At 37.4% G+C, this 16,121-nt stretch overlaps 1 protein-coding gene across 1 annotated transcript in view; it reads left to right on the forward strand.

The window, feature by feature from the left end:
* The first annotated feature begins 402 nt into the window (after positions 1–402).
* Positions 403–16,121, forward strand: part of LOC140238697 (uncharacterized) — a 35,830-nt gene continuing 20,111 nt past the window's right edge. Inside the window, exons 1-2 of the mRNA XM_072318596.1 lie at positions 403–412; positions 8,709–8,944. Of these exons, the coding sequence (XP_072174697.1) occupies positions 403–412; positions 8,709–8,944 (246 nt within the window). The remainder of the gene's footprint in view (positions 413–8,708; positions 8,945–16,121) is intronic.

Raw genomic sequence — 16,121 nt, forward strand, 5'->3', positions numbered from 1 at the left:
ATAAAACCACCGTCACCGATTGAACTTTTAGCGATTAACTACTATTGACAAGACATGCTGAATACACCGCGCTCATACAAAAGCACCCGAGTTTCATGCAGTACCCTGCGGCAAAGTTTTTTATTTTTATTCACCAACTTTTTGGAATAACATGCAGGGTAGGCGTGCTGTTAACTGAATTAGCGCTGCCTGTTCGAACGGAACGCGACGTCTAAGTAGAAACAGAAGCTGGAAAATTGTCCTCCATTTTCAGGATTCCTTTCTCTGTGTTTCTTTTGATCTTTTGCTCTACGCGAAGGTCATCCTAAAAACAAAACCAAAATGGCAAGGAAAGGGCAGATGTTATCATTAGCCCTGATCTTATCTCTACTGATTATCAAACCAACATGGGCGGATATCACAATGGGCAATGGTAAGTTGATCTTGATCTTTGGTCTTTTTCCATCGTTAGTGAGAATCATATCAATATGACTAAAACTCTATCCGTTTGTTATCAAAACAGTTACAATTGATATAGCGCTCTCAAACAACGTCCTCCAGACCGGCCGCTACAATGTCGATGATCCCTAAGTTATACATGTGTGAATTTTGGATGTTGAATTTTTGTTCTCAGTCTAGAGCCGCTGTTGTAGTACAAGCTAGTCATCTATTTGCAGAGCCGTTTCTCTGTACCTGTATATTACAGTAATGTCTGGTGGCATACCCGTAGGGGTAGATGAACACCATTATATTCTTTCTTCACAACACACACGAATGTACATTTTTCAATAATAGGGGCTCACGTACAACGACTCCTCTTCTTTTTTTCTCATTTTGCGACAGGAGCTTTATTTCATTTTGCGCTTTGTTAGTCGACCGAGCATTATTAAATGGTGCTCGGTCGACTATGCGGAGATCTATGGAGTAGAACCCCCACTTATGATTTTAGATTCTTGCTCGTTTTTCCGTTTCGCTACTAAACATTTTTTCTTTTAGGATGTACCAGTAACCAAAGCGATGAAAAGAAATAGGTATGTGGACATATAGCCACATGCGACAACATGAAAAAAGTGTCACAATGGGCTACACTGTGCAGAGTATCTAAATAAGGAACAAAAGTAGCGTGACTGCGAGGACACTTTGTCATCATGCCATGTACATTTTTATTATATCTCTCACGCTCAACGTGAATATTTAGCATTCGGTATTTTAAAAAACGAAACATTGCAGAAGCGAATTCACTTTATGTAGGTAAACGTATCTATTGCAGGCCCTACTTGAAATATCAGATTTCTCTGAGGGAAATAGGGGTTAAGCGTGTGATATCTACGAATTAGGCTTGAAGCATGCACCAAACAGTCAAATTCATATAAACATACAATTTGGACATATACCTGTACCCATAACAATAACCATGATAACTTAAGGCTGTCATAGCAGTTGTCAGTTATGGTGAAGAGAATTATATGAAATACAATCAAAACGAAACAATTCCTTTTAATCTTTCGTTCAAAAGTTTCTATTCATGTTGATAAAACTAAGCTCAGACTCATGACTATAATACCATTCGCGATGTAGTGTCGAACACATCAAGAAAAAACGTGTTTCAATTCAAAATGATTTAATTCACCCTTTAAGCAGAAGAATTTTGTACAAGTAATTCGCGTGGTGAATTAAGCAGCTCTTTTCTATATTCATTAAAGTGCATACACAACACCATATTACACATGAGCACACAGTGCCAGTTAATTTCACAAGGTGAAAAAAAAAAGAAAGAATTATGACCTATTTCATACGTGCGTATTAAAGTAAAGAGCGCAAGATGTGAATGGATTATATTGCTCCTGCATGAAGGTATTGTAGTGTAGTGTCTTCTTGTGGAAAACAATAGGTTTTGGAATCACCGAAGGGAAATGGAAAAGGCCATTACTTTGAAGAGAAACAACTGATGATAAAAAAAAATACCTACAACTTTCGCTCCCCTCCCTCTCCCAAGTGAGTTTTGCTACATTTGTGTAAAGTATAACTACAGACAGAGAACGAGAAAGCTTCGCATTCCTCAGTGTGACAAGAAATATCAGTATGTCCGTTTTGCTGGATCAAAGTTTTTCCTTTTTTTGTATGTATAAATATACATGATCATTGGTATCGGACATTAACACAAGTGTTCTATGAACTTTCCCACGCTAGAAATTCGACGCTATATGCGATGAAACAAGATATTATAGGATCCGATTTTTTTTAATAGCTCAAAGAAATAGAAAAATAGGAGGAAGGTGTACAATTACGGCAGGGGAATGGATGTTTATTTTGTCCTGCACAGGTCCCACATTTCTCATATCGGATATCAACGTATCTCGCAGGAAGGATGCTGAATGTGTATGAGTAGACGCTGTAATTGCCTCGTTACCGTTGCATTCGTTTCCAAATTCTGGTTTCTTGTTTAAAGTAACTTTGCCAGAATGTTGCGGTCACTCAACCTTGCAACTGTTTATCGAGACAGAGTAACTGTGCGTGGTATCACATGAGCTGTACACAAGCTATAGTCGTGTGAGAGGGTGGTAGTTTAAGTGCAATTCCATTTTAAATTTGAGTTGATTTTCACTCTGCGGATTTAAGTTAACGATAAGGTAAAGTATAGGAGAAACAGGGGCACAGGTCGTATCAAAGTCGGTCATTAAATGAGAAAGTTATGAGAATGTAAAGTTTCTCTTGTTTTCGTAAAACAGAAATACTGGTAACAGCTTAAAGGGATGGTACAGTATTGGTGGAGATGAGAATTGGGCTTTTAACTTTTTTGCGAGATATGGCATAGTACAGAACATACCATTTTAAGAGAAATTCAAAGTTTATTTGATGAAAATCGGGTTTGGAATGACTGAAACATCCAAAAATAAAGTAAAACAAAGCGATCATAATAAAGTGTGGGTCCCACACTTTATTAAAATCACTCTTCTTTGGATATCTCAGTCATTTCAAAACCAATTTTCATCTAATAAACGTTGAATTCCTCATAGAATTGCATGCTCTTTCATATTTCATAAGAGATTTCTCATTATCTCACCAAAAAATGTTAGAAACCTGAAATTAGGTCTCAACCAAAACTATACGGTCCCTTTAATGCAAATTAGAAGGTGTGATGAAGTATTGAACACTAAATCTTCCATTAATCTGTACATAAATTTTTCGTCAGTTTCAAAGACAATGTAAATAATCTTTCACATCATTACTGCAGGCATGACATTAAAAGGACTACATTTTCATGCAATGAAAGTGCTTGTTGACTTGTGTTGGTTCGTTCATGATAACTTCAATATCACTTATGTGGCCAAATGAACATCTAAATACATGCCACATTACATGCCATATATCTTATATAACATTTTTTCTAAGATCTAACTTCAGATTACTTGGATACGCCCACAAAATATAAAAAAAATAACAAACAAATAAGAAAGACAAACTTCCACACCAAGATTGTGTCAATGACATCATCCGTCAATCATTGCTAAATTATAAGTACTATTAATCGGGTACTGTTCGTTATTCCTAAGGTTCGCTATTCCGAAGGTTCGTTATTCCGAAGTGTCGTTAATCCGAAACACGCAAATTCCCTATACCTAGAGGTTCGTTAATCCGAAAATGAAAAAGGGTTCGTTAATCCGAAAATTTGTGGCGTTATTCCGAAGGTTCGTTATTCCGAAGATTAGTTAATCCGAAAATGAAATTCGGAACAATGAACCTTCGGAATAACGAATCTTAGGAATAAAGAGCCTTCGGAATAACGAACCTTCGGAATAACGAGCTGTAACCTATTAATCGATATCAACAAAAGACATTGGAATGCATCTTACCCTATAAACTGAGCTCAACAAAGACATTGCAAGGTGAAGGTGCACTCCAATGCCCAACTGACAGATGATGTCATTGACAAAATCTTGGTGTGAAAGTGTTTTTTTTTTTTAGCGTATCCAAGTAATCTAAAGAAAGAAAGTAGAATTATTACTTTATGGCACATATTTAAATATTCTTTTGACCACATAAGTGATGATTATGATATTACGAAGCAATACAAGTCAACATGCATTTGCATTGCATAGTCCCTTTAAGGGTGAAATGGGCTGTAGATTGTAAATCTGCATAAAAGTGAAATGATTTTTCTAAAGTTATTTTTTTCCAAAGTGATGGAAGGATTATGAACTGTTATGATGTCGTCGCCTCTTCTGATTTGCGTATGCGGTTGAGGAAAACATAACTATTTTTTATATAAAATCACGAGAAACTTTGAACTTCCATAGCTTTCCTATTTCAGAGTCAATCCTAATGAAACTTCTGCTACTATAATTTTACTCAAATTATCAAGCCCAACTTCCATGGCACTGATGCACTTTCGGGTGGGTTTACATACGGTGCTCTCGGCAGTGCTTGGGAGATATAATTGACGTATGTTCAACAAAACACTCATTGCGTATGATAACAATTTTGTGTGTGTGTGTGTGTGTGTGTGAGTGTGTGTGTGTGTGTGTGTGTGTGTGTGTGTGTGTGTGTGTGTGTGTGTGTGTGTGTGTTGGAGCGTCATTGTAAGAATGGTTTTGAAATTCTATGGTCTATTCCAAAATTAAGCCGGCTGATGTACCAGACCATTTTTTTTTTTACCCGGAACATTTCCCGGTTGTGATGACAAGATTGGGCGTCAAGAGGAAATTCCACTCCACTTTTGAGTGGATCTTTTTACTGAGACGAGGAGAAAGAACAATGAAATTCAGGGGAGTCCAAGGGCACGAATGCAGCGGCGACGTCGACCCAGTCAAATGTCAGAAATCATTGTGAGAAGACGTCCCATCATGCATCTTGGTCAAGTGACCATGGCGGCGCTGTCGAGTAGAATTCCGCGTCTCGAAAATTGTGTACACGGTGTACACAAAGAGATTATAAATACAATTTCATTTTCCTTCGTGTTAAGATCGACCAGGGTGGTGGGATCACCTAATGGGAATCTGAAAGTACATTCATAGACAGGGTAACCTGTCCAGTAATAACACCGTTTTCGAATTAAGAAGCACTTATGTTGTCAGGTAACCGTTTGAAGACCAGGATCATGAGGGATAAAGTGGGTGAAAACATCGATGCACGCGTGGCGGGCAAGATTCGAACCCATGATCTGCTACTCACAATTCAAAGGCCAAATTTGATATACCACAACCTTCCAAAAGTAATATGCATTTTTTTTTTTTGTTAATGACAGGGCTTTATCACACTTCGTGTTCAATCAACGAGGGTATTCTTTAGCTCTTATTATGATCGTTTTGGGGTGAAGGTAGACGAAAATCGGAGGGAAAGAGAAGGAAAGAGAATCTTTCGTATCCCTATCATAGGCATTCAGAAATTTGGTGACTTCAAACAAAACATGACAGTTTAACATTAGCTATCGAAAAGCGATCGATATAATTTTGCCCGCAAAACGAATCTCTATATAGCATCTGCCATGAAATTGTTTCCAATATACATCCTGAATATATTTGTGCGTGTAGCTTGCGTCGCCTCACAAAACAAGACGAAGTGTTATGATGAAAGACACAATAGATTTAAAATACGTCAAAGTGTATACGTACTATCTATCAAGGATATATTATATAAGGCCTATATATATATATATATATATATATATATATATATATATATATATATATATATATATATACCTAACCCTTTCTGTGCCAGGGACGTAGGACAGTGTGTACATTGCTATGGGGTTTTCCTGTACCAATTAACACTCAAAGCAGACAAAGGGTTAAACATACACACTATCTGCACAGATACATGCACATCAATCCATCCATACATCAGATATTACAGGTAAGGGGGGGGGGGGGGAGAACTCTACGCTGAGTTGATTTTGCTTCTTATACATAATTTTCTACAGCACTGCTTGCACGAAGGAAACCTGTTATGATAAATTGAGTGAAAAATGATCTACTCGAAGGCTAACTCAAGGCCATTAACGCTAAGAGATAGAAAGAGAGAGTAGAAGGGGGGGGGGTTACGGTATGACACCACACGTGATTTCTACTTAATTCTTTGTGTGTCAGTGAGTCAATAATGTTCACGAAGTTTCATATGAATACATGAACAAGAAATCAATGTGGCGCGCAGCGGGTTAATCAAACCAGGGATCGCCTGTCGCATAAAACTTTTTATCTGAGAAAACCTAGGTTGATTTTTAACAATGATGTTAGACACTAAGTCTTATACCTTCTTTCTGTGTTAAAGTTAATGGCTGCATCATACTGACCTGAGTTTTCACATTTTGTGAGTTTTCCTCTAACGTTTTGTGCAAAGTTGTGCAACAGAAACTTCAAAGTGTTTAATAATCTCTATACAACCCGGATGTTGCGACTACATTGCGACGAGCTCCTTCAAAACTGGATTATCTACATGCCTGGTTGAGAGAACCAGTGCTACTCCAAATAACGAAACGATTAAAGAGTAAAATTACACAAGATTAGTTCCTGCTTTCGGTTATGGTCATCGTCCAAAACTACTTTGGACAGATTCACACGATCACCTAAGGCAGTTGGATGTGTTGATAAGTTGAGTTGATTTAGCAAACTAGGGATCCTAAGTATTCGAGGCAATGTATCTGAAGTGTTGTTCGTTGTGATGTTGCGTTATAATTGCACATACATTGCACAGGAGAAATAAAGAATGATGATTGAGTTGCGCAGTTCAACATTTCACCTTTTATATTTATGCACTCTGATGATAAGGATGGCGATCTTTATCACTAATGACATTTTTGCTGTTTTGTTCTAATTTTCTCATTTCAGACGTCTGTATCTCTAGAATTCTCTGTTACAGTTTTAACATTCATGACGAAAGCTTTCCACTGCTTTTATTTTTCTTCAAAAACAAAATCATCAAAATAAATAGCTTTATGCTGTTGGTGTATTATGGTGCTGGTGTTCGTGCTATCCCAGCACCAGCACCAGCGATAGGCCTAATCCTGAAACTGAAATCACTCTGTATTACCAGGTTAACACTTACATAAGTTGCGGTAGCTGTAAGTATCCGTGAGTATTAGACTTGGTGTTGAAAATTGTCAGTCAAGAGCGCCACTCTTTGTGGTTTCCATTTGATACTCCCCTCCCCCTCCACTGGCTAAGATATAGAAATGATCAAAATTGTCATTTTAATGTTTGGGTTGGTTTCAGCATTGCTGTAGTATTATACCCAATTTAGAGCATAATAATCGTGCATACCTCGGTTGTAGAACTTGCTCGAACCCTCTGGAGCAAAATAAATCATTATAGTTTGGAAATCCGAGGTTCATTCTTCCTCATCGTGCGCCAAAAAGTATTATGGTCATGATGGTAATTTATGTAATTATCTTACATTATTTTGCGATCACAATTTGGTCGGGGATTTACCCAGTGTGACACCTTGGACCTCTCAGTGGTGTGAAGATACATTAGGTATTGGGAATCGATTGATACACTGACCGAAATCTTTATTCTGACCGTCGGTGTTGGAGCTTAAAAAAAAGACATAGGAAAAAGAAATTCGCAGTTGTTCGGGGTATTAGATCAACGCTAGCATTCTATATGGCACAGAATTTGAAATCATCGAGTTGGATGTATAGTATTGAATCGTTCTAACCATTATAATATCACCATGGTGATGATGATGATAGTAATGATGATGATGGTGGTGGTGGTGGTGGTGATTGATAAGATCTCAGTTTTGTGGTTTTATGGTTTGTTTGTTGATATCAATCAGTTGTGAATTTCTGATATGTTTCGATTCTCATGGATATTTCTCTCAGGTATACATTGCGTGCTAGTCCAATCCTGATCTTGGAGTTATGAATAGATTTAGAAACTGAAAATAAGTGTGAACGAAGAGGATTCCGTAATGATGTTTTTAAGCCGTCGATTTTGAGCTGTTGGTGAATCTGATATATTCGTGGCCAATACATCACATCCAAAATGAAAGCTTGCTCTTCGAGAATTCTCTTGCTTGAAAACCTTGAGATTGATAAGACAAAGATTGTCATATTTTCCCACGTTTTCACGAAACAGTGTGAATGGTCGCAACGACATACAAAATGAAATGAGGTGATGATATAATGCTTACTCTGTTTGACAGACACATTTTTACATTTTTCATTTGTTTTTCAATGAAACTTGCGAGGACGCAGAATTATTTGCTTTAATAATGCCATGTTGATTACGTCATTTAATGATTTCAACTTAACAGGGTCCCCCATATTGATATTGTGATCCCTCTTGAATAAAATTTGGATATATCTACCGCGACAACGATTTGGATTTAGCGCTAAAGGAATCGTAAAAGACTCTTCTCCCTCCTCCACCAATAGCCACCATTAGTTTGATAATCATCAGTGTTATCATAAAATTATACCCTATTCGTCGTCAACTTCATAGTCATTCTTGTCATCATAGTAATCGTCATTGTTGTCATCATTATCATCATTCATATTTCTGGCCGTATCATCATCATCATCATCATCATCATCATCACCGTCATCATCATCATCATCATCATCGTCATCGTCATCGTCATCATCATTATCATCAACATCATCATCATCATCTTCATGCATTACCATCAATCATGATGATGATCATCTTCTTCTTTGACCAGTTGTGTTCTGATAGAGCTGTTCATGTAATGCTGTTTTTCCGATTCTCTCTATTGTTGCTGGTCAGGGGCGACCTTGTACAGACTGGACATGGTCTTCATCGAGCCGTCCGTGGTCATCCGCGGTGTCATCAACGTCATTAAACTCAACGTCTCCGTCCACCACAACTTCACAGATACGGGAGTAACTGTGAATGATACCGATTCGGCCGGCAACCAGACTGCGTCCATCTGGAGACTGAGCGTATGGGGCAGCAGTATCAACGAGACAAACGGAACCCATCAGGTGTCTCTTGAAAGACAGGTTGGCCTAAAATGAAATCAGTTAAAGGGATTAGTATAGTTTTGGTTGAGGTGGGGATTCAGGTTTTGTGAGATAATTAGAAACATCTTGTAATTGTATACAATTCTATGAGGAATTCAAAGTTTATGTGATGAAAAGCAGTTTGAAATGGCTGAGATATCCAAACACATGGAGGTTCTAATAACAGGTGAACCCCACCTTTTATTATAGGACCACTTTGTTTTGCTTTTTTTGATATCTCAGCCATATCAAAACCGTTTTTCATCAAATAAACTTTGCTCTAAGAATCATGGACTCTTTGATATTTCAGATGAGAGGTTTCTAATTCTCTCACAAACAGTTAAAAGCTGAATCCCCACTACAACCCCAACCATACCCTCTCTTTAATACCTCAAGTCTATAGGGGAATATTTTATTGCAGAAACGATCATTGAGGCTTTACGTCATCGTGAAATTGGCAACACTGAATCTCACTACATATTTTATGCTGAAGAAAGATTGGATTGAATTGGTTGAAGTACTTATCTTAATATCATATAAAGAAATTAGCACAAATAGCAGCCTATAATTGGACAAACACAAAGAGATTTTCTGGGGAAAATCTCTTTGGACAAACAGGATCTTTAATCTTTTAAAATACGTTGCCAATATTGAAGAATCAGAACTTAATTTAGCATCTAGGAAGCATTTGAAGCTTCTGCAAGCCAAACAATTTATGAATAACAAAAGGCTCTAAGCAAATATTGGTTGTTGTTGTTTCTCTGAGCAATACATTACAAAACACTAAAGAGATATGGCAACAAATCACAATAATGCATAATAACAATATTTTTCCAATATCAAAGTTTACTACCTTAACTGCCTCCATCCAAGATACTGGATTTCAAAGGTCTCTCAAATGATAAAACACCTTACATCCATGATATATATATATATATATATATATATATATATATATATATATATATATTCTTTTTTTTATGTCAGATAACCTTATGTATAGAATACTTTGTATTCACATCTTACTACTTTCATAGTGCATATTCGGCCATTACTCCGGCAAAGGCAACTGGACGTGTTAACTTTAATATCATTATCATATCATATTTATTATCATTACTATTATTGTAAAGTAGTAAGTGGTACATAAACACTCTGTAATTTTCCCTTTTCTCCCTTTTCCCTCCCCCCCCCTACCCTTCCCTATCTCTATCTCTCTCTCTCTATCCCCTTTTCTATCCAGAGTAGCTAAGCATAATATAGAGTCTCCATACCGTCAATCCTCGGCTTATTTTGGAGACCCTTCTGTTTAAGTTCCCTAAGCTGTTTGTATTTGTCTTGTATACATATTGTACTAAAAACTATGTGTCGATATACTGTTTGTCATAAATGACGTGTACATAATCAAATCTGATGTGACGAAATTAAGCAGAAATAAATCAAATCAAATCAAAATCAAATCATAATATATTACACAATAATATCATTTCTTTCTATCAATAATAAATGCATAACTGAATATATTTTATTTTACGAAGATGAATATCTATATTATACAGTGTATATACAATTGTATATTGATTTATAGTTAGTTTGACGTCATAACATCATTTTTATCAGATATGAAAAATCTATGGTAGATATAGAAGCCAATTTGTCGTGAGTGACAGCAGTGGTGATAATCACGCCATTATAATGAAATGATGCGGGGTTTAGTACCCACTGGTTCATCACTGTCTTACAGTGTGCCCCTGCCCCTCCCCCCCCCCCCCCTCCCCTTCGTTCCTTTTGACTCACGAAATCAATCTCCATTCTATGACGTACATAATCTCTGCTTCTCAGTCAAAAACAGGTGCAGGAGCAATATCAAAGTCACCGGACCGCATATTCCCCTCCCACCACCACCACCATCATTGACATATACCAGTTTTTACCACCAAATTACTCTCCATCTTTTCGCCTTCCCCCAATAGCTGCTTGATCACCAATCAGCTCGCATTGATTGGACGCTTCCCGTATGAGGATTTCCAATAATTATGGGAATATGCTCATGAAGTGGTACAGGAAATGAGGAAGAGGGGTGATTTCATTCGTATACCTCACTTGCAATTTGCCGGGCCTATAGGTGTCCGTGACGAACCGCTAACTAAATTCGGCAGGTGGATAGGTTTTGATGACCGATTTCCCTCCTGAAGTGCGAGTATAATCGCCATTCGCTCGGTAGATAATCCAGCACTGGTAGAGAAGTATAATCATCGACAAGTGATTCCTATGAAATATCGCTGATTGATCAAGACGCTTTAAAAACTTAACTATCTGTGTGCATCAAAGTTATTTTTCTATTCTCAGATTGGCACATGTTACATTCTTTCATCATTCATTCATTCATTCATTCATTCAATCATTCAATCATTCATTAATTCATTCTTTCATTCATTCACTCATTGATTCGTTCATTCATTCACTCATTTATTCATACACCATTCATTCATTCGTTCAATTTATCTTAATTTCCACACAAAGCACAAGCAGTACAATAATCTAAAGATGACAAAGCTGAAAAAATAAAGCAATCGATATAGTGGCCTCGTTGAAATATTTCTTAGTAACATCAGAACATGACAAATTACCAGAATAGACGTAAAGTAGATGACAATAGTCATTTTGTATCTTGAAATGATCAGGAAGTGGGGGGGGGGGAGGGGGCTTAACACTCGTTTCACTTGACGTATTGGCTACGTGCTATTCAACACATACAGCGTGTCCCACACTGATTCGGTTCAATGCAATTTTCTGAAGATGCCTTGTTTATCATAATCGCTCACATGTTACGTGGTAATCATCATTCGAGGTTAGCATAATTGTTAATATTTTCTTCTTATCTATACACAGTGTGGACGTAGGCAACCCTATGTGTTTGATGTGTTTTTGCATCGATTACTTGGTAACAGGTTTTGTGTGCTATAATTTAGTACGTTATGAACGGGAGTTTCACAAGGAGCAGGATAAGGGAGAGAGTTTACAAGACTGCTATAGCATGTATAGAATCAACACCATACTATGGACACCATTCTGACTCAAATCTTAGCCTATTCCAGCCAACCAATAATCCAGAAATTGTACTCCACATTAGAATGCCAGATGAGACTCCCAACTCCCAATCGGAGGACGCGAGTTCGAGTCCCGCCCAGTGCTCACGTTCTTGGACAAGATGTTTTTACCCACCACACCCCTCTCGACCCAGGTGTATATTACAAAATGGGCACCTGACAACGTTATTTTGATAATAATGGCAGGGCCCTCTGGTAGTGCAGTGGCAACACTGAAGAGGCTACCCTGGATAAAGAAGGCCGTATTATCATTGATTATCATTCATTATGAGTTTGCCCACCTTTGCAGCCTAACGTATAATAATTGAAACTTGTTCAAAACAATGGGATACTATTGATATACATGTGTCCAAAGTATGAAAGTAAAGACGAATACTCTAACAAAATATATCAGTTCTTGTTTGACGTTGATTTTTTATCCTTCGGAATCTCTACATACTCACTACTTTAGACAGCTATTAGAAGGATAAGTTGGTATTCTTTTAGTTCCCATTCGTCGGAATGTGAATTCAAACGGTAAATGATTAAAAAAGTCCTAACAAAAACAGACATACGATATAGATAGCACCTGTGGTTTTTTTTTTAATTTGTTTGTTTGTTTTGTGGATTATCATAAGATTGTAATAATCATTACAATTACCATGATAATCACTCCCCGATGGTCACTAATTGGCCTGCTCGAGCAAGTCATATTGACGGCTGGTCTACGGTCCCTTGGTCGTTAATTACCACCCTGAGTGAAATGAAAATACTATACATAATCAACCTTCTTGCTCTTGCCGATAACCGGCATTATGATTTACAGATGAATTAAAGACTTATGATCGTGTATCATCGGATTTAGGTGTTTTAATCTGCATGGCATTATAATCCAATCCAAAGAGAGAGAGAGAGAGAGAGAGAGAGAGAGTGTGTGTGTGTGTGTATGTGCTGTTTATATCTGTTATTGCATGTGATTGAAGAATCGCCTTTTATTGTGAGCACATTTTGAGTGTTTACTTTCGTATATTTAATCGCACAAAACTGTTGCTCGATCTCATTTGGTATTTACGTTCAACCCCCGTGCTTGTGTACGGGTAGCTCGTGTCACAGTAATTAACTGCACATTTTGACATGGCAAACCTTTCCCGCCCATGACTCACCCGTGGGGCTTTGTTTGGGTTTATTTATAGCCAAAGTTGCTTACACCAAGGCACAATGCCTTTTGGGGGAACTCCGCGAGATATAGCTACATCTCGTATGCTCATTTTTTCGAAGATGTGATTTCAAATGTTTTGATATATATATATGTAAATTGTCTGTTTTCCATAGCTGTTTATATGACACGACGATGAAGATGATGAGATAATTCAAGGTCGTGTAGATTCTAGGTTTTGAAACTCCTGTGACGTGAAGCACTTTCCTCTACTTCTCATTTCTTTGAATGAATATTTTGTGAATTCGCATGCAAGCTCTCTCTACAAAAATAGACTGGCGATTAACGTTTGGGATCATCTATCAAGTGTTTCGCTCCTTATTATTGAAACCTGGTTGTTCTGTCATTCTTTGTGGAGATATCATAATAGAAGAGAGATTTTGCCTCAACAACGAGCACCTTAAAAGAAGGGAGAGAGCTATACATTTCTGTCAGATTTCCAGTTGTTTATTCGGGGTCCTCTCACAAGACCGACACCCATTAGTCATACAGCCCACGAGTTCGACATTGAAAAGAGGTCCATGATCTCATACAGCTCACGAGTCATATAGCCCATGAGTTCGGCACTAGGCAAATAAAACCCATGAGTTCGACACTAGGTAAAAACAGCCCACGAGTTCGACAGATACAACACGGGGCTTAATGTGTCGGTCTCGTGGGACTTGTTAGCTTAGTGTCGAGCTCATGGGCTGTATGACTCGTGAGCTGTATAACTCATGGACTGTGTGACTCGAGAGCTGTATGACTCGTGATTGTCGGTCTCGTGACGTGCACCCGTTTTTTCTATTCCATGTTGTGAACTTGAGTAATTTCTTTCTTTTCATTCAAATTTATTTCATCGGAGTGGTAATCTGTGATACCCAAGCTTCAAGAAAGAAAATAATTTTTAAGAGAAGAAGGGTGTAAACAAAGAATTTTGCATCTGCCTTCTTTGTATCCCCGATTATGAGACCTGAATTCTTTTCGCATAGAAAACAATGACAAGAGCAGTAGAGATTCGCAGTCGCTGTATATTGGGGCCGAGTTGCATTTCTCCTGAAAACATGCCATGCGTGTGACATGATAAACCGCCACTTTTTCGCATTTTAGAATGTCTCACTCCATTCATGACCAGTTTGTCATAACTTCAAGTTCACATCATTTTTTTTTTCATCCAGTTGATCTATTCTTCTTCTTCTTTTATCCCATTGTTGGGTATAGACTCCCTCTTTTCTCTACTTTTCGGACTTTGTGTCCAGACGCGTCCGCATCACGTACACGTTCCCTAAATTGGGAATTAGCGCTGAGCAAAGAATATTGTGAAGAGCATTTTGCATCTCTGATCTTTGGATGACACTTTCCTCCACAGATGGGCGCTGTCATTATAATCTAGATGTGTTATCGCAAGTTGTTTTTTTCTCTCTTTTTTTTTATTTGTTATGGGTTCCCGCTGGTGTGAGGTAACTCATCTTCATTTTTGTCCAAACAGGAAGATCGAAACTTGAGCTGTGACTTTCGAGAGAAGCTCGGCTATTGTTTCTGCACTTGGGCTTCACACATCCGCTTGTCTCGGCCTGGTAGATTGTCCCTGAGTGACTGTTGTTACGAACATGACCATCTCTTGCGAGATGTCAATATAATATAGTAACTTTGATAATTCTGGGATTAGATATCATGAAATTGTAACTGAAGAAGACAAAGGCACCATTGGTTGGGTGGGGATTTTGAAGTCTCGAAGAACTATCCCTGCTGGAAAGAACGCAGTGTCCAACAGAGTGAACACATCGTGAACACAGTGTGAAATTCTTCACACTGTTAAAATTGAGCGTTCTTAACGTTGTGAACACATTGCGAATCATCACAGTGTGAAACAGAACATTACTATGTGAACTGTCTGAAAAAAAAAAAATCACACCACAGTGTGAAATCATCTTCACACTGTTATAAATTTGAGCGTTTTCACATTGCCGACATTGTGAACACACTGTGAACAAACTGGGACACTGTGTTCTTTCCAACATGGTAGCAAGGACATGTCTTGATTGTCGTGCTTCTCTGTCTATATTGTCTCACAGCTATATCAAGTTTTATTATGTGATAAAACGATGAGTATCAGAGCGAAAGTAATTATAAAACTGATTTACATATGAAGGGTTATGTTTGGATTCTTTAGGCCGACGCAACGGATATATGAAATGAATAGAAGCAATACCTTCAACTCCGTGAGAAGCTTCTCATTATTATATTTTGTCATGACATTAATTTCAAGCGTTATGCTGAAAGTAGTGACAGCATGGATTTAGAAGATTGCTCATACACATATACATTTTATAACTCCAATGGATAAGTAAGTGAATGTAATATTATGTATAAATGTAATAAACAAGTAAAATTTCATAAGAAGTGTGCCTTCAGGAAGATCTTCAAAAACCCAAGAGATGAAAAATATCTAATTTTTTAAAAAGTTCGATGGGCAAACTCCACATGAGGTCTGATTGACTCTTCAACCTCTTTTTGCCTTTAATATGAGTTGAAATACCACTGCAGGCTTACACTGCCGCATCAGAGAAATGTCATGTTATACATTAGTAGAGAATGATTTTCATAAATAGAAGAACGTGATTATGTACACAAATGTATTTCATACACTGTATTGAAAGAGAGACAGATAAATTTATATAAAATAATTCGTATTCATTTATCTATCCATTTATGTATGTATATGTCCATTTATTTATTTATTTATTTATTTATTTATTCATTCATTCATTCATTCATTCATTCATTCATTCTTTCATTCTTTCATTCATTCACTCATTCATTCATTCATTCATTCATTCATTCATTCATTCATTCATTCATTCATTCATTCATTTACCTATTTGTATATTCA

Source organism: Diadema setosum, chromosome 15 (genome assembly GCF_964275005.1).
Source record: "Diadema setosum chromosome 15, eeDiaSeto1, whole genome shotgun sequence".
NCBI classification, from domain to species: Eukaryota; Metazoa; Echinodermata; class Echinoidea; order Diadematoida; family Diadematidae; genus Diadema; species Diadema setosum.